At 44.4% G+C, this 23,240-nt stretch overlaps 1 protein-coding gene across 5 annotated transcripts in view; it reads left to right on the top strand.

The window, feature by feature from the left end:
* Positions 1 to 23,240, top strand: part of RAD52 (RAD52 homolog, DNA repair protein) — a 288,876-nt gene that overhangs the window by 102,698 nt on the left and 162,938 nt on the right. For all 5 annotated transcript variants that reach the window (XR_005748027.1, XM_040345286.1, XM_040345284.1 and 2 more), the window contains exons 6-7: positions 19,263 to 19,381; positions 19,898 to 19,973. Coding sequence is in view for 4 of the 5 variants with exons in the window: in XM_040345286.1 (XP_040201220.1) it covers positions 19,263 to 19,381; positions 19,898 to 19,973 (195 nt within the window). In the remaining variant the exon portion in view is untranslated. The remainder of the gene's footprint in view (positions 1 to 19,262; positions 19,382 to 19,897; positions 19,974 to 23,240) is intronic.

Raw genomic sequence — 23,240 nt, 5'->3', positions numbered from 1 at the left:
AAGGACAGGTGTGCATACACCTACATATTATACATACACGCTATGTAAATATTATTAATATTTGGAGTCAGTATCTGGGTCCTTCCCCAACATACTGGTGGTGGCAGCAGGTGTTAGCACCTGGGATTCCCACAGAGGTTTTTATTGTTTGTCCTGGACACGTTTGTGCCAGGGTGGGGGTGGACTGCGGATGGGCGTTAAAAGTGTGCCCCCTTCCCCCGTTATCCCCTAGGGAATGCTCTGTTATGGACCCATAGACCAGGTACCTGGGTAGTAAAAAAAAAAAAAAAGCAAGATAAGGTATTTATGGGTGCGCTTCTAACTGCTGCAAGGGACACTCTTAAGCTGGGTTTCTGTGCCTTTCTTTGATAATTTCTAAGATGCGGAATGAGAAAAGCCGCTCAGGGCTTTTGTAGTCCCTCACCGCCGGGCGGTACAGTGCCCCTTTGAGGGAGAGCCTTTTATGGATCTGACTGATAGAAGATCCGAAGTACTGACCCGTTCCATGTTTACCATGCTGGGGTCTGACTTTCGGCCTATTGTGGCCACTACCCTGGGGTCTCAGTCACTCACGGAGTGAGCATTTTGCACCAGACGGTGGAGGAGCACCGGCTCTCTCCCAAAGTTATTAGGCTAGCGGACCAGCTGGTCCAGGGCCTTGTATAGGTCTGTGATGCTTCATTGAATGCCGCGCCCTTGTTATCCAGGGCTTCTGTTTCAGAGATGGTTTTATGCACACGGTGGTGTAGTGGTAACTCTATTACTTGGCAGCAAGAGTAATTGGTTTGAATCTGGACACTGACACCAGTCTGCCTGGAGCTTGCATTGTTGCTCCCTGTGTCTGCGTGGGTTTCCTCTGGGTATTCCGGTTTCCTCCCACCCTCCCACTATGTGTATGTGTTATTAAAGGGCAACAAAGGCTCAGCTGGGGGACTAATCCGTCCCTGGGTGCGTAAGCCGATCTCGCTGGCACCCAAATCCCGCCATTGTATGTAGCTTTCCCTCCCCGTCTCAGGTGGGGGGGGGGGGCGTTTTGTAGGTTCGCAATTCGGTGAACCTCCCTGCTCTCGGACCAGTGGGTCTGCGAGGTGGTCTCTTCGGAGTACTAGATAGGGTTTCCTCCTTCACAGAACAGAGTTCTTTCCTTGTGTCTTCCTCTCCCGGCTCGTCGGTCTGCCTTGGGCAGTGTGGGACTTGCTGAGCTGCGGGGTAATTTTACCTTTCCTGCAGGACGAGAGGTTTGGGGTTTTCTATGGACCTCAGGCCCTGAATACCTTTGTGAACGTTGGGTAATTCCGCATGGAATCTATTTGTTCGGTGGTAGCTGCGCTCCATCCGGGGGATGTCCTGGCGTCCTCGGACATCAGGGACGCATACATGCATGTCCCGTTTTGCGCATGTCAGAGTTTTTTCTGTGCTTCGTGGTGAGAGAGGGTCTCTGTCAGCCTGTGGCCCTCCCTTTTGATCTGGCGTCGGCACCAAGGGTTTTTACCTAGGAGTTCGCACTTATCCTAACTTTGTGGGACAGCGAGGCTTTGCCTCGTGGGCTACTTAGACGATTTTCTTCTGAGAGCAGCTTCTGTCTCAGACCTAGTGGATGTGTTTATAGCCATTCAGACCCTCCGAAGATTCGGGTGGGTGTTAAACTTTTGGAGTCGGTTCTGGTTCCGACTTAGCGTTGGAGTATCTAGGGTTGATCCGGACTCCTCGTGGCGAAGGTCCTTCTTCCCCTGGAGATTTCTGTCGGTAATGATAGCTTTGTTACATCAACATTTTTTAAAGCTACCGTCAGGAATGCGTTTATACCCAAAGAAAGTTGTCATCATGCCTCGTGGCTAAAGTCAGTACCCAAAAGCCAATTTCTCAGATTAAAGCGTAATTGTACTGAACAAGAAACCTTTGCGGAACAAGCTAAGGTTTTGACACAGAGGTTCGTGGAAAAGGGCTATTCCACCGACTTTCTATAAAAAAAACTTTGGATTCAGTCAACAATGTGGAGAGAGCAGATCCATTGAAAGAAAAAACGGATCGGGAGAGAGATAATAAGTTCAGGAGCCCTTTTGTTATCAATTATTCTTGCCAACATGCAAATGTAAAACATATAGTCAATAAACATTGGCACATATTAAAAAATGACAACATTTGGGGAACATGCTACCTGATAAACCCCAGGTGGTCTTTCGGGGAGCTCCCTCTCTGAAAGACAAATTAGCCCCTAACATACTAGACCCTCCCAGTATTAGCTCAATGTTCCTTTCTGGTCTTACTGGATACTATCAATGCAGAAGATGCCAGGTTTGTTCCTTAAACGGATGCAGAGATAGGAGAAGCACTAGATTTAGTTCTACGTGCACTTCAAAGAGTTATTCTATTGAGTCATTCATTACGTGCTCACACTGGGGTAGTGTATATGCTCCAGTGTCCATGCGGCCTGCAATATGTGGGCAGAACCAAACGCCCCTTGCAGGTACGCCTAAATGAACATATTAACTAGGGTTGTACCGATACTAGTATCGTATCGGGACCGACTCCGAGTATTTGCGGGAGTACTTGTACTCCCGCAAATACCCCCGATGCCTCATCCGATACCACCCCCCCGCCGCCGCCGTATCCCCGCTGCCACCGTCTGGTTAATACGGGCGGGAACATTACAGCTTTCATTTGAATAGCTGTAGTGATTCCCGCCGCGCCACGTATAGACACTCCCCCTTGCTCGGGTGAACTGTCCAATCCCGAGCAAGGGGGAGTGTCTATACGCAGCGCGGCGCGAATCACTACAGCTATTCAAATGAAAGCTGTAATGTTCCCCGCCAGTATTAACCAGGTGGCGGCGCGGGAGCACGCAGGTAAGGGGGACATGGCTGCATATGGGGGACATGGCTGGATATGGGGGGGGGACATGGCTGGATATGGGGGGAGACATGGCTGCATATGGGGGACATGGCTGAATATGGGGGGACATGGCTGCATATGGGGGACATGGCTGGATATGGGGGGGGACATGGCTGCATATGGGAGACATGGCTGCATATGGGGGACATGGCTGGAAATGGGGGGGGACATGGCTGCATATGGGGGGACATGGCTGGATATGGGGGGGGGGACATGGCTGGATATGGGGGGAGACATGGCTGCATATGGGGGGGACATGGCTGGATATGGGGGGGACATGGCTGCATATGGGGGGACATGGCTGGATATGGGGGGGACATGGCTGCATATGGGGGGACATGGCTGGATATGGGGGGAGACGGGGCTGCATATGGGGGACATGGCTGGATATGGGGGGGGACATGGCTGCATATGGGGGGACATGGCTGGATATGGGGGGAGACATGGCTGCATATGGAGGGACATGGCTGCATATGGAGGGACATGGCTGGATATGGGGGGGACATGGCTGCATATGGGGGGGACATGGCTGCATATGGGGGGGACATGGCTGCACATGGGGGGGGGCATGGCTGCATATGGGGGGGACATGGCTGCATCTGTGGGGGGAAATAGATGCATCTGTGGGGGGAAATAGCTGCATCTGTGGGGGGACATGGCTGCATCTGTGGGGGGACATGGCTGCATCTGTGGGGGGACATGGCTGCATCTGTGGGGGGACATGGCTGCATTTGTGGGGGGACATCGCTGCATTTGGGGACACATTTAAAAAAAAGTGTCGGTATTCGGTATCGGCGAGTACTTGGAAAAAAGTATCGGTACTTGTACTCAGTCCTAAAAAAGTGGTATCGGGACAACCCTAATATTAACAACATCAGAAGAGGTTACACCAAGCATTCGGTGTCCAAGCACTATTTAACTGCACACAATAGGGATCCTACCAATACTATTTTCATGGGGATAGACAAGTTCAACCCTCATTGGAGGGGTAGCAATTTAGTGCGTAGCATTTGTAAATCAGAAATGTCATGGGTGTATAAACTCAAGTGTTATACACCCTTTGGTTTAAATATAGATATTGACATCTATTGTTTTATTGACAACTCATAGGGTTAACACAATGTCTGAATTTTTTCATGGTATTCGTTTGTACTATTGAATATACTCATTGATTTCCCTTGATATGGGCTTTTCTATGCTACCCATTGTTATGTGGGACAAGTATATGAATTAATATGTGTAATGTCTACGAGCTCGATGTGAGTCCCATCCATCCGTTATTAGACTTTTTGAATCACAACTCATATAGGCATGAAGGATCATGAATGGTTTATTGCCATGTTGTGATGGCAATTTAAATCCTTTATGATTGGGACGTTTTTGAGTGTAGGGGGTTAATATACCCCTTTTTTCTCCCGTCCCGGTATTTTCTATTAGTTTAGAAATTGTTGGCAGTTGTCTGAATTCTGCCTTGGTCTGTTCAATTATATCTGGCAGGTTGGGATTCATATGGCTTAATTTGCCATTAATTGTGAGATTTTATAAGTTGTAGGTTCTTAACATGACTCAATTTTTTTAAATAGTAAATAGATACATATTTTTTAGCTTTTAAAAAAACGTTTTATTGGTTACATATATGTCCATCCTTTGTTTTTGCTTTTCATCTGCTATAGGGATATAGGTGGATGTGAAGCGATCGGATATGCAATTTTTTGGGCCTTTTTTTCTCTTCTTCTTTTTGCCCTTCTTCGCATTGGTTTGGTCAGTTTAATTTTGCGCGTATATAAATAAATATTTTTTTCCATTAGTTAAAATGGCGTCGGCGCCGCCCGTGACCACGTCCCCATCTAAACGAAACGTTGGGAGGCGACGTTCTGGCGGCACCGCGTTAAGTGTTTACACCCGGAAGATACGGGCGTTTGTTCGAGGAGCCGGCCGGCTCGACTTTTTTACATGCTGTAATACGTCTTTTTATCTTATTAAACAAACTAAAGGATCTTATGCTATGGGAGCTCTCCTTTCTTTTTAAACATATGTACCGGTATACTGCTTGAGGCCATCCATCACTGTGACCGTCCCAGCTTGGTGATATGCTGTGAGGATACCATTATCATATGCTGTCTATGATCTCCTGTAATAAGAGATCGTAGATTTCCGGTAAGAGTCAGTGTGTGACCTAGGTGGAGGTGCTTTCATCATCACTTTTTTCAAGAGTTGGGATTATCTTTCTTTCACTTTGGAGACCATCATTATTCAATTTGCAATGGACTTTTTTGTGGACTGTGGTTAATCCATTAGGGTTTAAAGTAAAAGAAGGATGAGCGCTATCTCTGGCACATCTAAAGTGAATGTGCGTACGAGTCACTAAAAATTAGTTCACTATAAAAAGCAAAAGTGAGTGAATATGAATACAATCAACAACTATATGATAAACAGCAAACCCAGCTGCTGACTATGTGACTTGTGTTAAAAAGAAAACACCAAAATGTCAAAGTGGCAGCTGCTGAAACCAAATAGATGCATATACGTATGACTATGACAATGCAATGTATCACTAATACAGTCCATATGGTGAATATGTATAGTCCATATGTGAAAGATTCAAACGTGGATCTTCTTTGCAAACAAGCTCACAGAGCGCCTACCTGAAGGATGAAAAATTAGGCTTTAAATGGCAGCTTCTCCGGCTGGTAGTGGCTTCTGTGTAAGGATTTCCAGGCACTATCTGCATGCTTCAACAAAATGGAGGCTCCGAATCTGTTGCTCCTGCCAGAAATCTTGTGAGTGCTGCCTCTGCTAACTCTTCTCAGTTAACTTGTAGGTGGTGTGCAGTGCGGTGCAGTGGAATAACAAACTCAGTCCCAGTGCAGTTAAAGAACAGTTCACAGGAAGTTTTCCACTACCATACAGGACTCAACAAGCGTCAGTCTGCCCCAGTCAGCTCTTTAGAGCGGGGTGCAGGAGTACTAACACTGTGCGACACTATGACAATACATATTAAATACATCTTTATAACATTTCCACATCAGGCCCTCCTCTTTGTCATATGCTACCATGTGTCCCTCTAAGAATCTTGATCTTCTTCTTACACCTGGAAATGAATCAGTCCTTACAGTCCAAATGAGTCCATAAAAAGGAAACCACGGTGTGAAGGATGCTTCAGTAAATTCTCCCTGCTAGTTTACTGCTGTGTGTGTGTGTTGGAGGGAAGGTGGTTTCAGGTGGGACTCACTCCTCTAACAGGCTATTGATATGTTAATGACCCTTCCTCAGCCAGCTCCCTATTTCAAAGGGTTAATTGATCTATTGTGTGAGTGAAGGAGCCCTGTGTTTACTGTTTACTGTTATTAGATAAGTGGCTCATGTTAATTATTCTGATTGCTTCATTGTGATAATCATCCCTTCTATATGCGGGTCCAAGCTGTCTAGATAATGTATTCTGTACAACTAGTAATTAACGTCACTGATGTCATTATCTAAAGAAATGTGTCTGGCAGGTTCGGTGCCAGAGGGTCTAGAGACTGATTAGTTCAAGGAGATATCATTGTTTCCAAGGATCTGTATTGAAGACCCCCACTGTGTGAGGGGGGGCGGAGATTGTCATTGTAACAGCTTGTAACCTGCATATAACCAGCTGAATGCTGCCATTAAACTGTGTCTTGTTCCAGCAGTAAGCTTGGCATGTGTGACTTATTGGGCGATTCCAGGAATATTCCCCCTCGTGGAATATTGGGTGATTTTCTTTATGGGAAGAAGGGAAGACTTTGACGGGGATATCATTCTAATACCGTCACACACGGCTTGACATGTAGACTCTGTTCTTCAGGAGAGATGCCATGGTGAGCTGTAGTAATCGCTGGTCGGTCTAGGATTCTCTGTGTCTTGTATGTGGGTTGGGCTTCGGGCCTCTCATCGAGGACAATGTGGTCATCTGCTCGGGCTCTGGTCACGCGTCTAATCAGGCAACAGGAGCACCTCATCACCACATATAGAAGGAATAGAAACAAAAATGACATGAGTATATATATATTCCTACTTCCTTGAACCACGATCCAATGGAAAATAAAACATCCCCAAAGTTTCTCAAAACCTTAAAAGGATTCCAACCTTTACTAGCTATAGCTCTGGCTTCAACAGTTTAAATGAACATCCCATCCACAATGGATGATAAATTGTTCAATCGTATCATAAGCTCAAGCCTCCACATTGTACATGCAGGAAACCATGCCCAGACCTGGTTGACGTTGGTGAACATTTCCCTTCTAGCTGTCCCTGCCATTCTTACTTTCTCTCGCGCCATCAGATCCTCATGATTGGCCATGACATAAGATGCTTTGACAAGTTTAACCAGCACGCATGAACCTCTTGCATTAGGGGGAATTACCTTATAAGCTGTAGATCCGCATAAGTACCAAACTAAAGTTGAAACACTTGTGGGCTACCTAGTTGTCCTGATACCCAAACCCACAAAAGGCAGAGCTATGGTTAAAACTATAACCAATTTTACCCTCTAGAAATGTATTGTTAAATTCTATTGACAAGTGTCTGTCTGAAATCTTTTTTTTTTTTTGAAAAATGTTTTTATTGAAGAATTTTAAACACACTAAACAACACATTAGACAAGACTAGACATAGATAGCTCAACTCTCAAAGGGAGATGGCTGATACAACAGAATGATAGCAATATCTGCAGTGTAAACATGTTATCAGGCTGATACATTCAGTGACCGGTATACATAAAGGGGGGGAAAGAAGGGGAAGGTGGAGGGTGTCATCTTAATAACCATGCTTTAACCAGCAGTCTCGGATTCCTCCACCCAGACCCGCCATACCTTATCATATTTCTGCGGGCATCCGCGGTTGGCATACATATCTCTGTACAGAGGAAGGCTGGTGTTCACCAGTCGCCGCCACTGCACCAGAGATGGGGGCGAAGGTTTTTTCCAATGCATGGCTACATTCTTGTGGGCGTAGAAGAGCAGCAGGCTGACTAAGGTGCGTTCCAGCACCGCCTCCCAATAATGCACCACCTCTGGGCACCGCCAGAAAATGTGAGAGAAGTCCCCCGGGGCATGAACCCCGTCTGGTCAGAGTCTATCACCGTGGGCAGCATGGGGTATAACTGAAGAGCTAGGAGCTTGGTAAGTACTTTAAAGTCTGTGTTCAGTAGTGCAATAGGGAAGTAGGAGGCGCAGGAAGTGGTTAGCTGAGGTTCGGACGATGTTCTCTATTATGCCCAGAAGGCATATCTCCATAGTTAAAGGCAATTGTGTCCCAGCAATTTTGTTGGTCAGTTCCAGCACCGCCTCCCAATAATGCACCACCTCTGGGCACCGCCAGAAAATGTGAGAGAAGTCCCCCGGGGATGCGCCGCATTGCCAGCACTCCTGTGAATGTGTGGGGTTCATTTTGTGTAGCCTGTAGGGGGTAAAGTATGCACTATGTACTATTTTTTATTGCACCAGTCTATCTCTAACTGACACCAAAGTACTGAAGGGAAGGTCCCATATCTCATCCCAGTCGTCTGCATCTAATGTAGGGATGTCGGTTTGCCACCTGGCTCGCAGTCCGTCAAGGGGAGGGAGGGACACGAAGAGTAGGTAGGAGTAAAAGTGCGAGGTGGGTTTCACATCACAGTCAAATCTAAGTGTCCTCTCCAACTCCGACTGGGCCACGATGCAGGAGGACAAAGGAAACTGCGCTGAAAAAGCATGTGATAATTGGAAGTACCTGAAAAGATAGTGAACGGGTAGATTAAATTCGGACGAGAGCACGGTGAAAGGCTTCAGCGCGTTCTGCGAAACAATATGGGAGACTAATTTCACGCCGTACTTCGAACCACGCAAAGGGATCTAACAATCTGTAGAGATGACCTAAGGTAGGGTTTTTCCAGATCGGGGCGTTGGGTGAGATTTCAGTGGGCTTACATTTTTCAATGGCCAGGCCGGTTCGCCACGCCCGCAGGGTCGTAAGCATAGAGGGGGTCAGAGAGTATGGCGCGCAGGGGGCCCCGGAACAGCAAAAACTGGAGGGCCTCCAGCGAGCCAACCACCGAAGCCTCAAGAACAGTGGAAGCGTTTGTACCATCCGGCCGCAACCACCAGGCCGCCGTTACCAGTTGGGCGGCGAGGTAGTACTTGTAACAGTCTGGAAATGCCATCCCACCCTGCGTTCGCGGCCTCATTAATGTAGATAGTTTATACCTCGGCGGGGAGGACCCCCAGATAAAGGAAGAAAAAAGGTGATTCAGTTTGTTAAAAAAGGACCTAGGCACCCATTGCGGCGAGTGGCGGAAAAGATAAATGAGTTTGGGAACTATTTTCATTTTGAGAAGATTCACCCTCCCCCAGACCGATAGAGGGAGGTTGCCCCATGTCTTAAACTTGGATTGAGCTTCTACCAACATCGGGGAGAGATTAAGGGAGATAAAGTCAGAGGCCGAGGCAGAAACACATACTCTCAAATATTTAAATGTGTCCACCCAACAAAGGGGGTTATCAGGGGGGGAGGTAGATCTGGCCGCCTGATCTATCGGGAACAGGAGAGATTTGGACCAGTTCACTCTGAGTCCGGTGACCGGGGCGAATGTGTCCAGGACAGTCAGTGCGCCCTGCAGGCAGGGGCCTGCATCGTTCAGGAAAAGCAGCATATCGTCTGCGTATAGGGCCACCCTCTCCTCTAGCAGACCCACCCTGAGCCCCTTAATATGGAGCGATGTACGGAGAGCCTCCGCCACCGGTTCGATGGCAAGGGCAAATAGGGCCGGGGAAAGGGGGCAGCCTTGCCTAGTGCCACGACTGAAATCTGTCTGAAATCTTTACTAGTTTGTCAAAACTCCTCATACCAATGTGAACATCATAAAAAGCATGTACCGCTGTCATCGCTGAGGACTAAAGCTTGGTGGGGATTTATGGCTAGATTCACAAAGAGTTATGCCGGCGTATCAGTAGATACGCCGTCGTAACTCGGAATCTAAGCCGTCGTATGTTTAAGTGTATGCTCAAACTGAGATACACTTAAACCTATCTAAGATACGACGGCCTGCGCCGTCGTATCTTGGGGTGCAATATTTTCGCTGGTCGCTAGATGGCGCTTCCATTGAGTTCGGCGTAGAATATGCAAATTAATAGATACGTCGATTCACGAAAGTACGCTTGCCCGTCGCAGTAAAGTTGCCCCATCCTCCAAATACTTCCCCAAATCTTTGAACAGATCACTATATAATCACCAATTAGTGGACACCTACATTGGCATCAAATATTACACATTCTACTCTATTCAACTATTTGGATGGCACATAAAGCGGTAATGAGAGGCCATTTGATAAATATTGCCTCTATCAAAAACGAGGCAGACCTTAGTTCCCTCACGAAAGAGCTAGACCACTTATATCACAAACACAACCAAAATCCATCTAATGACCTCCTTTAACAGATCCAAGAGAAACGTACTTCCTTAGACACTTTATTAACCACTTGCCACCCGCCCTATAACAAAAAGACGTTGGCAAAGTGGTTTCAATATCCTGACTGGACGTCATATGGGGGTGCGCATCGCAGCGATCGTTGTTGCAGGGTGTCGGTATGACACCCCGCAACACCGATCTAGGTAAAGAGTCTTTGTCGGAGACTCTTTACCACGTGATCAGCCGTGTCTAATCAAGGCTGATCACGATATAAACAGGAAAAGCCGGTAATCGGCCTTTCCTCACTCGCGTCTGTCAGATGCAAGTAGAGGAGAGCGGATTGGCTGCTCCTCTGACAAGGGGGGGTTTGGGCTGATCGATTATCAGCACAGCCCCCCCGAGGATGCCCATACTAGACTACCAGGGATGCCACTAGACGACAAGGGAGGCCACTAGACCACCAGGGATGCCCACCACCAGGTATGCCACCCTAGACCACAATGGATGCCAATCAGTGCCCACAATGGGCATCACTGATTGGCAGGCATTGTTTGGCACTGATTGGCATCCATAAGTACAATACAGTACATCAGTGCCACCTATCAGTGCCCATCCGTGCCACCTTTCAGTGCCCATCCGTGCCATCTTTCAGTGCCCAAACGTGCCACCTATCAGTGCCCATCCGTGCCACCTATCTGTGCCCATCTGTGTCGCCTATCCGTGCCCATCCATGCCGTCTATCTGTGCCGCCTATCAGTGCCCATCCGTGTCGCCTATCAGTGCCCATCTGTGCCGCCTATCAGTGCCCCATCAGTGCTGCATATTCATGCCCATCAGTGCCCATCAATTCCACCTCATCATTGCCCATCAGTACCGCCTTATCAGTGCCCGTCAGTGCAGCCCCATCAGTGCCCATCAGTGAAGGAGAAAACATACTTTTATACAACGTTTTGTAACGGAAACAAAAAAAAGCATTTGTTTTTCAACATTTTCAGGCTTTTTTATTTTTTTTAGCAGAAAATAAAGATCCCAGAGGTGATTAAATACCACCAAAAGAAAGCTCTCTTTGTGGGAACAAAATTATACAAATTTAGTTTGGGTACAGTGTAGCATGACTGCGCAATTGTCATTCAAAGTGCAACAGTGCTGAAAGCTGAAAATTGGTCTGGGCAGGAAGTTGTATAAGTGCCCTGTATGGAAGTGTATCTGATACTGAAAAAGCCCTCAGATGGTCTAAAGCCAGATTCCTACTCAACAGCAACTCTTATTCCACCATGTTCGCCAGAAAGTTAAATCAATCTGCGAAACCACCCCACACATACAAATTAAGGAACTCATCTGGAAATATGGTGTCCCATCCCAAAGAAGTCATGAAATTATTCACAGACTTCTATAAAAATCTTCTTTACTCACTACAATCATCGCCTAAACAGTCCTCTCTAGCCTGGCTCAACAGCATTACATTGCCCACTCTTACTAGTGATCAAATTGAATCCCTTAATGCCCTTTGTACTGATATAGAAGTTAACAGAATTATTGGAACGTTAAAGACATCAACAGCCCCAGGTCCTGACGGCTATTCTACATCTTATTATAAAAAAATTGCCTCTACCATTACCCCACACCTTACCAAATTATATAATATCTTACAGGGTGGCCAATTACATACTTTTTGAGACTGTCCCCACCTAAAAGACACTCGGCATAAGGCCAGCATGGTTATTGACAAAATCTCCGGTCGAAAGATCCCTCTTACACCCCACATCTGCCTTTCATTCTCCCCTATTCAAGATATTCCAATGTCTAGCACAAGGCTTATTCACACATTTCTCACCTCCATTCATTGGGCCATAGCCTTTAACTGGCGCTCCACTTCGGTACCCTGGCCACAGATTTTCAACCGCATGACGAACATCAAACTTTCCGAGAGAATTCACCACACGTAATAGGATTCTATGCTCCGATATAAAAAAATTGGTCTCTCTGGGATACCACCTTTCTGGTTCAAGATTAACTTTTACTAACCATAACCTTTCCTTCCTGTACAATGTTCACCATCAATGATACTTGATAAACATTCCTGTACCAACATTGTTATTTTTTTGTACCTTGACCTTTTCTACAATAAAAATCGTTTGTAAACAAAAGTATCTTCCAAAGGAATAGACCTCACTCTACCCTCTGAACATATATGTCATTCTTTAAGGGGTCTCATGTCCGGACCCCCAAACCCAGACCTCATGTGCAGTGCAGCTGTCTGACTGGTGTGGAGCCTAATTTTTATTCCTCCACTGCATGAACAGCACATTACCCATGACGTTTCGAATCGCTTATGAAAGGTCCCTGCGTCCACGGCACCCTTCTACTAACTTTGGGAGCAGTACTGCCTAGTGACTATTTTTACAGTCCGGTCACCCAGCGTTTCCGGTTATTATACACAGCCTCCTGGTATGCTAGAATACTACCCCTCATGTTTATGCTAATACAATCGCGCACTGGAATTCCGACTTTTATACACGGCCCGTCCGGTCTCACGATATATAGCTTTTTAAAGGTGTTTGTCAGACAAACTACAAGCGCCACAAAATCCTCCACTGTTCAAAACAATATTTTGGCTTCTGTCTACCTGTATCTAGATGTTACAACAATATCGCGGATACCTCCTGTTTACTCTTTACCCAAAACTGTACTACATTATAAAACTTCACAAAACAACTGGAACTAAATTTAAAACACTCTTTCAAAAGACTTCAAGCGCCTCCCTCCAACTTCCTGTGGATACATCAAATGCTGTAAAGAACTTCCTGTTGCATGCTCAGCTCTGAAAACCCATCAAACATGTTTAATTACATATCAATGTACAGGAAGAGGGAGGGGGAGGGGAAGCCGAGAAAATCTATGGCTAACATCATATAGGAAACTTCAACATCTTAAAAAAAAAAAAACTTTTTGTCCAGGAAAGGGCAAAATAAACCCCCCATATTGCAAATGTGAGTGAATCCCCCTCAGCCCCTGGGCAGTCAGATTACTGAAACTGAAAGCCTTTTTCTACTGCTCGCTATACAATACAAAAACGATAAAACCCAAAACAATGGGGGAGGGGCATACATTGCCCTCTGAGAAACTCAAAGAAAACGCCCAAAAAAAACCAAAATTCAAATCAAGTTAGTCTCACTATCCACTGAAATTCAGTTCAAAGTCAAGACCTCACCCAAAACCGAAATTCAATACAAAAAAAGCCATAGTTTCACTGAAAGGTTGATAAATAGTACAAAAATAGCTAACCTGAAAAGATTGCATTCACTTAAAGAAAACAGAAAACACAAGACCGTATGGCCTCACACGCACAAATGAAAAACAAAAATGGTGCCTACTAGAAGAAACGCCAACAAGACCAAACTGCACCTCTACAAACCAAACAACACATTTTTTAACACAGAACAGACCATACTACCTAAAGGGGAGGTTCACCCTATAAAACATTTCTAACACTACATCCAGCCCAGTTCTGCATATAAAATGACACTGACCTTCTTTTTTTTTTTTTTGCCGTAGATATCGTTTAGCCTTAGAATTCACCGCGGCTTCCGGGTAGGGAATCCCGCGGGAGTGGGCGTTCCTATTGACATGCCAATTGATTGACATGCTAAACGACGGCGCACACAGCGCGTCACGACTTCCCGAAGGAAGCTCAGGTCGGCTGTATACGGCGCCTGCGCACCGGCGCCGAATAGAGCCGAGCCGACCCGAGCTTCTTTCGGGAAGTCGTGACGCGCTGTGTGCGCCGTCGTTTAGCATGTCAATCAATTGGCATGTCAATAGGAACGCCCACTCCCGCGGGATTCCCTACCTGGAAGCCGCTGTGAATTCTAAGGCTAAACGCTATCTACGGCAAAAAAAAAAGGTCAGTGTCATTTTATTTGCAGAACTGGGCTGGATGTAGTGTTAGAAATTTTTTATAGGGTGAACCTCCACTTTAACTCACACTAGACGTTGAAATGTGACCTAAAGGCTGAGAAATTCCACCAGAAACAAAACAGCAGACACTAAATGTAAGTTGTGAAAAAAGGTAGAAAAAAACTGCGCTAATGGATCAATGAAAAAGACCCGTGAATCAAAACGGGTACAGAAATATAAATTGCTGATTAAGCAAATAGTGAAGCTGCACCTTGCTGTGTAACATTAAACAGTGATAAATTGGGAAGAAAAAAAGGTAGCGCTAAACATTATGTGAACAAATATAAAACAAACGTGAATTATGGTGATCAAGTAAAACATAACAATCATCATAAACTTATATGTCTATACAAGAAATTTGTAAACAAGAAATCTTTAGCAAGAGTCCAAATATAAGTGATTGGAAAGTTGGATCACAGGTGTGACCAACTTATTGAAGAAATAGTCCTTCACCAGTGAAGAGATGAGTCTTCAAGATGTGTACTCAGATGAATCACCAGTAACAAGTGACAACCAGATAGCAAAAAATCCTCCACCAACAAAGCATGTATATCCGCTTACCAGATCCCGGTGGGCCAACCAAGCAACCTTTTTTTGCTATCTGGTTGTGACTCATCTCTTCACTGGTGAAGGACTATTTCTTCAATAAGTTGGTCACACCTGTGATCCAACTTTCCAATCACTTATATATTTGGACTCTTGCTAAAGATTTCTTGTTTACAAATTTCTTGTAAAGACATATAAGTTTATGATGATTATTATGTTTAATTTGATCACCATAATTCACGGTTGTTTTATATTTGTTCACTAAATGTAAGTGGCAAAAAAACAAATTTCAAACCACGACAAAATGGGCTACAAAAGCCAGACCACAGCCACATGGCAACAAAATGGCAGACGAAAGCCGCAGCAGAGCCACATGGTGCTACAACAAAATGGCCGACAGAAATTGGGCCACAACCACATGGTACTACAAGAAAATGGCAGACGAATGCTGTTGATCCCACCAAAACCAGCACAAACAGACTTCCCTACTAGAAAACCCAAACTTCTCCCCACAAAAACTGACAAACAATTGAGACATCAAAATTAACACTTAAAACCGTAGACAAACACTTTAGGCTACATCACTAGGGCCCTTGGCCAACCAAACAACAATAACACCAACATTTTTTAAAGTTACATGAAACACAAAATAGCGCAACAGCATAACACCAGACACACAGGACCAGGAAACTACCCACAGGGCGTAGCCCTTTCAACACAAAACATTAGAGCTCCATAATGCCTGGTTGCCCCTCCCCCGCTCATCCTCATGGCAGCTTCACACACACACACAAAAGTAACTTTCCAAACAACTTCAATATAAACCATCTGTGTCTTGAGTCAGTTAAACACCATACACAACTCGCACATCTACATTTCTCATATGCATCACAAACTTATTACACAGCATCAGTCACTTACACAAACATTCCAGGTTGCAAATATCCCAATCCTTGCTGACAAATCACACACACGCACACAACAGACTTACGATCAAAATCCAGAGTACCATTATCCTAAAAGGCGAAAAATTTGTTCTTTTGCAAAGTGGTGATCTAACACATCGGAACCTGGTTCCATTAGCTCCCTCATCGCGTTCCGATGCTAAAGAGGCCCAGTTAACTCGTACCATTGGCCCGCCACGTTGTCAGGGAAATTTGGCTGTACGCTGAGCGCACACCATATCTCCTGTGCTAATAAGCACACATTCCATCTAATGATATAATGCATCTTACCTATCAGTATATTTCCTGTATATCCCCCAAGTAAACAGACATCAACACAGCTTACGTTCTCAGCTCCATCGCATGACTGTCCCAGCGAGCAGTGTACTTGGCTTTTTATTCAGAGACAACAAAAGCAATCACAAACAGGAAATGATGACTCCAACAGACAATCGCTTCCTCCACAGGAAATGACCTCACAGGAAACAACCAATGAATAATGGCTAAGGGAGTACTATGGGCGTGTCTGAGCAGAGACAGGGTGTATGATTTACCTGGAAGCCATGTTATTAAACTAAACAAAGGAGGCCGCATGGTTAAACAAACATGAACTCTGTCTCTGACCATAACAACTCAAATGCCTCGTACACACGTACGGGTTTCCCGGCGGACTTTTTACCGCTGAGAAACCCAAGGGAAAAGCCGAGAACCTGCTCTGCAGCTTTTTCTCCCTACACACGGCCGGTTTTCCTGGCAGGAAAACTGCCATGAGAGCTTTGGCCGGGAAACCCGGCCATGTGTATGCTCCACCACAGTGTTTCCCACAGGGAAACTGCCGGGAAAAAGACCGCCGGGAATCGCGACATTAAAAAAGAGAACATGTTCTCATTTTTCCCACCAGTAAATCTCCGGCTGTTTTTCTTTCGGGAAAACGGCCATGGAGCATACACACAGCCAGTTTTCCCGCCCAAACGCTGTCATGGTAGTTTTCCCGACAGGAAAACTGGTCGTGTGTATGAGGCAAAAGACTCCCGTATTTACCGCTGGTTATGAATCCTTATTCTGCGTTGTTTCAGAGAACACATACCCGGATTATACTTGCCAAAAGAACACCATACCCACAGGGAAGCATGGTGGGAACAGCATCATGCTTTGGGGCTGTTTTTCTTCAGCTGGAACAGGGGCCTTAGTCAAGGTAGAGGGAATTATGAACAGTTCCAAATGCCAGTCAATATTGTCACAAAACCTTGAGGCTTCTGCTAGAAAGCTGAACACAAAGAGGAACTTCATCTTTCAGCATGACAGCGACCCAAAGCATACGTCCAAATCAACAAAGGAATAATTTCACCAGAAGGAGATTGAAGTTTTGGAATGGCCCAGCCAATGCACAGACCTGAATACGATTGAAAATCTGTGGGGTGATTTGAAGAGGGATGTGCACAGGAGATGCCCTCACAATCTGACAGATTTGGAGTGTTTTTACAAAGAAGAGTGGGCAAATATTACCAGTCCAAGATGTGTCATGCAGATAGACTCATACCCAAAAAGAATGCTGTTATAAAATCAAAAGGTACTTCAACTAAGTATTTGTGTAAGGGTGCGCACACTTATGTAACCATATTTCAGTTTGTTGTTCAACTGAATTGTACAGTTTGTAGGTCACATTAAAGGTTGAAAAATATCTGAAATTACTTATTTATCTTTCTAATTTTTTTACATGACAGAAACCTCACATTTTACCAGGGATGTGTAGACTTTTTCTATTCGCTGTTTTTATGTTTATTCTTTTTAACAACCCAAAACTCTCCTTTAAAATTGTCAGAACATCATATGTCTTCTTAAAACAGAACCTGTAGCATAAAAGGATGGTTGTTGCAATTTTTTTATGTTCACAATGTTTGCACAGCTGTTTATTAAACACTTATTTTGAGGAGAAAATATAATAAAACTAATTATAGTGCAAACACACACAATATAATGCCAGATGTTTTTGGACATCTGCATAATGGACATTTTCTAAATGTGCTCACCCTGGGTGTACATTTGGTTTTCCGGGTGTGTGTAGGGTAGTGGGGGTTATGAATATAATTTTTTTTCAAAACATTTTATTATAATCTTTATTTCTCTTACAATCATTGAGGGAAACAACTCTATTCTTGACCATGGGGTTATCGCTCCACGTACAGGGGTAGAACACTAGGCCAAAAAAGAATATAGCGCCACATATGGGCAGTCTCCTTTGTGCCATAAGTAAGCCATATTTTTCTGTCTAGTGTTTTAGGAATAAAGCTGGCCATACATATAGGAGCAATTTTTCTTTCCTGCAACCACAGGTGACTGTGTTAATGGGGGAATTTCCCCACGGAGCCATTGTGTTCCACCAGACTGTGAATGTTGTCCAGCCTTGTGCCCATGCCGTTCATAATTTACGGTGAGTAGCAAAAAATTCAGTTTTTTTATTGCTATCACAAGGGGTTAACAAACCCCCATGTAAGAGCATTGGCAGGTGAAAGCTACTCTTTATGGAGAAAGTCTCCCCTGCCCTCCAAAGAAGTTGGGGGCGGGGAGGCAAACTGTGCTGCCCACACTGTGAAAGCGATATTTTGCTTTACAGCTGGGAGGTGCCTGAGGAAAATGGGCACAAGCTGATGGCTTCTATTGCAGCCATCATCTTGTGCTTAACCCTTTAATCTTTGAGCATACGCCCAAGGGCTGAACCAGTTAGTTAAGTAGATCATTTTGGGGCTAATATGTTGATAATATGACTTAGGCAGCAAATCTGCAAACCTGAACACTGCCACATGATGGTTTGATGGAACCATTTATATCTGTCAACTTTTACCTTTATCAGGAAATTTTTGGGTAGGCTTTAGCATTATATCGAGGTTATGGGGGAAGCACAAGGGAGGCAAGTACAGCATACATAATGTGGGCAAAAGACAAATTCACTTATTTTATTTTGTGTGCTGTAAGTTTCATCATAGTTAATCCCTCTGAAAAGTTCAAAACTTTACCCAACATTGAAAAGGATGGGCACTGATTTTAAGAGCTGGCTCATAAAGTCTGTGTTTTTACGATCCATACTAGTATTGCATTTAGTGTAGGGACCACACAAACCTGTTAGATGTAACCACAGCCAGAGTCTCATTTCCACCCCCTTTATCTTTGGTGCAGTAAATGTAGGAACCATAGGTTTTTATTTACTAAAGGCAAATCCACTTTGCACTACAAGTGCACTTGGAAGTGCAGTCACTGTAGATCTGAGGGGGACAAACAGGGAAAATAAAAAGCAGCATTTTTGCTTGTACATGATTGGATGATAAAATCAGCAGAGATTCGACCCATTTCAGATCTTCCCTCCAGATCTACAACGACTGCACTTCCCAGTGCACTTGCAGTGCAAACTGGATTTGCCTTTAGTAAATCAAACCCATAGTGTTGGATTGCTTTGATTTTGGTACATTTGCTAACCTGTCACACAAAATTTTTCAAACTTTTCTTCTCTATACCCCAACCAGGACGGCTCCTTCCATGAAGATGTTGGCTATGGTGTTAGCGAAGGACTGAAATCTAAGGCATTATCCTTGGAAAAGGCTCGCAAGGAGGCAGTCACTGATGGATTAAAGAGAGCACTCAAGTAAGAGAAAAACCTGAGTTGAAGCCTGAAGCTTCAGCCATGCTTCTAACTTTTCCAGCTATTCTGTTTTACTGCCCTATCTGAGCATTGTTTGGTTTGCGTGGGGGGTGTGTATGATCTGCTGCTTTCTTTCTTAAAATATATATTTTGGAAAGCATGAGACACTGTCAGGTATTTATGCATGTGCTGATCAAATGTTGGTTTTACAACGACTGGCTTCTGTTGAACAGAGAAGAGTAGATATGTACCACGATTCGGCTGGTTCTTGCTGAGTACATGTGATATGTACCCAGCTTTAATCCATAGATTGATTAATTTTCTAAGCCTTATTTTTCTTTTCTGTTGAACACTTGTGCCATGCACCCTGAAATGCACACTGTAGTCAACATTCATTTTTTTCATATCTGAATTTATCTAAATGTTTTATTTTTTATTTATTTTTTGTCACTGCTTTAAAAAATGTAGTTTATCTCTTTAAAAAAATAGTTATTAACCCCCTTTAAATTTTGGTGCTAGGTGTTTTGGAAACTCTCTTGGCAACTGCATCATGGACAAAAATTATCTCAGAGCCGTCAACAAGCTGCCCAAATTGGTCAGTAATTGTCAAGTTTGGTGTTGTACCTGCTAATTTTCTGATTTCAAAGCCTGCAACCATTCCTTAAATGCCTATATCAAATACTTGGATGTGGATGGGCAATAATCAGTTAATGAGTGTCTAATAGCATTGACCAGACATTTCAAAATGTGATTGTGCAGTCTACTAAAGTTAAAGTAGAACTATAGGCAAAACTTTTTTATCAATTTGGGTAGAGTAGGGGAAGGTTTTATCCCCTGTCCCATTGCAGAGATTTCCCTTCAATTTCTGTCCCATATAACCAAACAGGAAGTGAGAGAAAAACCCTGAAAATTAAGGGAATTCCTTGGGGACCACCAGGCCATTAGAACTAGTGTGCCCACTGGAAGATTTCCCCCCTATTACTTTTCTGGGTACAACCCAAAATCTGAGACTTTCTTTTACTTTCACTTTAAATGATAATGGTAAACAGGACAAATAAAGAGTATGAATCTCCATAACCGGGGCACAGACAGCAATAAACTGAAAAGCGTTCTTATCCTTCTCCACACATTCAAAACAAAAACAAAAAAGTTTTGCCTTTAGTTATACTTTAATATATAATTCAAAAATGTTGTGGGCTTAGTTGAGATCCATTGTGTTTATAAAATTTGGAAGAGATGGTATGCAACATTACTTGTATAAACTGTAACGGTAGTAAAGATGGAATTCTGTTTTAATTTTTTGAAAACACCTAAAATGTTTCTGTTCGACCCAATATGGTCTTTGCTTAGGCTTTTCTTTCAAGATAAGCAGCATTCTTGGGAAGAATTTTGTTTATCTTAATTTTGCAGTACAAGAACACAGGTGGAGTCTTCATAGACCCTGGTAATATGCTCCTACCTTCAGGTGATTAGGTATTGGCGAGCGTTTGAGTAAATGCCCTCTGAGCGCTTCTCCCATAACCCTACCCCACTCTGTGAATCCTCAGTTTTTTGCTAGTGTTTTAAGGTGATGGACCTCTTACCCCTTATGGAGAAATCACTCTTTGCTTAATTATTAAATTTTATATTCTGATTCTTCAATCAACTACTTCACTCTCTTTTAATACTACAATAGAAGCAGTGTAACCCTTGAAAAACATTGGGAGCTTATCTGGAGCCCACAAGGTGCTTTGGGCACTGGATATTGCGGGGGTGCTCACCTCGGTACTTTGTAGAATGCGTGTGGTCATCTGCAGAGTGCTATACAGGTTTAGGGCCATTGGCCATCCCTATGGCACCCAGACCCTTCAGGGGGTATGCCCGCTGTGACAAGTGAAGCCTGGACTTTATTTAGGGCCTGGCATCAGGGTCAGGTAAGACATGCACCTGTATCTCTGCCCATAAAATGGGGACTATGTTTGTTTATTTTACAGTGTAAACTTTTCAAACTTGGTGCTAAAACTTAGCCACTCAGAGCTTTGTCTCAGGTGAATGGCCAGGAGTAACATTACATCACAAGTTGCACACTTTAACGCCAGTTATACATAGAGCCTTTTTTTAACATACTCAGATGCTTCCACCCACCTTTTCGCCACAAGGACTTTGCTCCAGAATGGTCTACATTCGGGTCGCTGTGTTCTACTTCCTTACCCTATATTTTGCACCATATTCTGTGAGTACCCCTGAAGGAAAAATACCCTCACCTGTAGTGGAAACCAGGTGAAAGGCAGCCACGGCAAAAACTCAGGCAAACATTTGCTCTGCTGAAAGCCTGCACAAGACACCATGTTTTCTTTACACCAGGGCAGGATGATTTTAATGCCAATCTCTGCACTCGACTCAAATTCCATTCCAGCATGCAACAAGCAGCTTACCTGACAACAAAGGCGGATTTTTCTGCATCTGTGTCACAATTTCTCTGACAACTAATGCCAAGCCCTGTCTCCATTTTCTCTGTTCCTACCTGAGTCAGATCACGATATGACCGGCCTAGAGTAGGAGAACATAGAATGGCACAAAGAGGTCCAAGAGGTAGTGTTAGAGGAGGCCGTGGAAGATTTCTCACTGCCAGACTCTTATATACCTGAAGCTGCAGCTTAAAGGGTCACTAAAGGAAAAAAAATCAGTCATATAATGTACCTGTAGTTTTTTAGTTTCGTTTTTGCATTTAGTTACGTTTTAGCATAGAGCAGTATTGGTTTGAAAACGAAACTAAAATCTCCCAGTGCTGTGGTGATCAGGAAACAGACAACCAGGAAGGGGGGAGAACAGAGGAGAATTACAGCAACATCAGAGCAAAAACGAACAATGAGGACATGAAACCAGGACTGCAGTAAGGTAAAGGAAGCTATTTAGCTAAAAAAAAAATTCCTTTAGTGACCCTTTAACTTAACATGTTTGCTAATGTGAATATGCTCACTTCTGCATTGTTTCAATGGTTTCTCCTCTGTCTTGCCATACCCCTTTTTGTACAGAGAGCTGCATTTTAAAAAAAAAAGACATTCCCTGTTCAAAACAAAATAGAATGGACAATCTATTATGGTTGGGTCTCTCCAGAAGAGATTTTTACTCCTCTGAAGATCATTGCCAAACTCTATCCAGTGGGGAAAGTGTTCATGAGTAAATAGTGGCCCGGATTCAAGAAGCAATTGCGCCTGTGTAACCATAGTTACACAGCGCAATTGCTTACTTGCCCCGGCGTAACGAATGCTCCTGATTCAGGAACCTCGTTACGCCGACTGCAGCCTAAGATATGCGCGGCATAAGGCTCTTATGCCTGCATATCTTAGGCTGCATTCTTGCGATGGCCGCTAGGTGGCGTTCCCGTTGTGCTCAGCGTATAGTATGCAAATTGCATACTAACGCCGATTCACAACGTTACGCGAGCCCTGCGTATGCAGTTTACGTCGTTTCCGTACGGCGTTTTTCGCGTAAGGCTGCCCCTACTATTAGCAGGGGCAGCCAATGTTGCGTATACCCGTCGTTCCCGCATCGCGAAATTTCAAATTTACGTAGTTTGCGTAAGTGATTCGTGAATGTCGCTGGACGCCATTCACGTTCACTTTGAAGCAAATGACGTCCTTGCGACCTCATTTGCCGCAATGCACGTCGGGAAAGTTTCCAGACGGAGCATGCGCTCTACGATAGGCGCGGTAACGCGCCTAATTTAAATGATTCCCGCCCCCTACGGGATCATTTAAATTGCGCACACTTACGCCGGGCATTTTGCCGGCGCGCCCACGCAAATGACGGAGCTACTGCTCCGTGAATCAAGGGCAGCGCAGTCAATTTGCGGGGGCGCAGGGCAAAAACGTTGCCCTGC

The sequence above is a fragment of the Rana temporaria genome, chromosome 3 (genome assembly GCF_905171775.1).
Source record: "Rana temporaria chromosome 3, aRanTem1.1, whole genome shotgun sequence".
In the NCBI taxonomy this organism is placed as follows: Eukaryota; Metazoa; Chordata; class Amphibia; order Anura; family Ranidae; genus Rana; species Rana temporaria.
The sequence above is the reverse complement of the archived record's forward strand: the minus strand, read 5'-3'. Positions and strand labels throughout refer to the sequence as shown.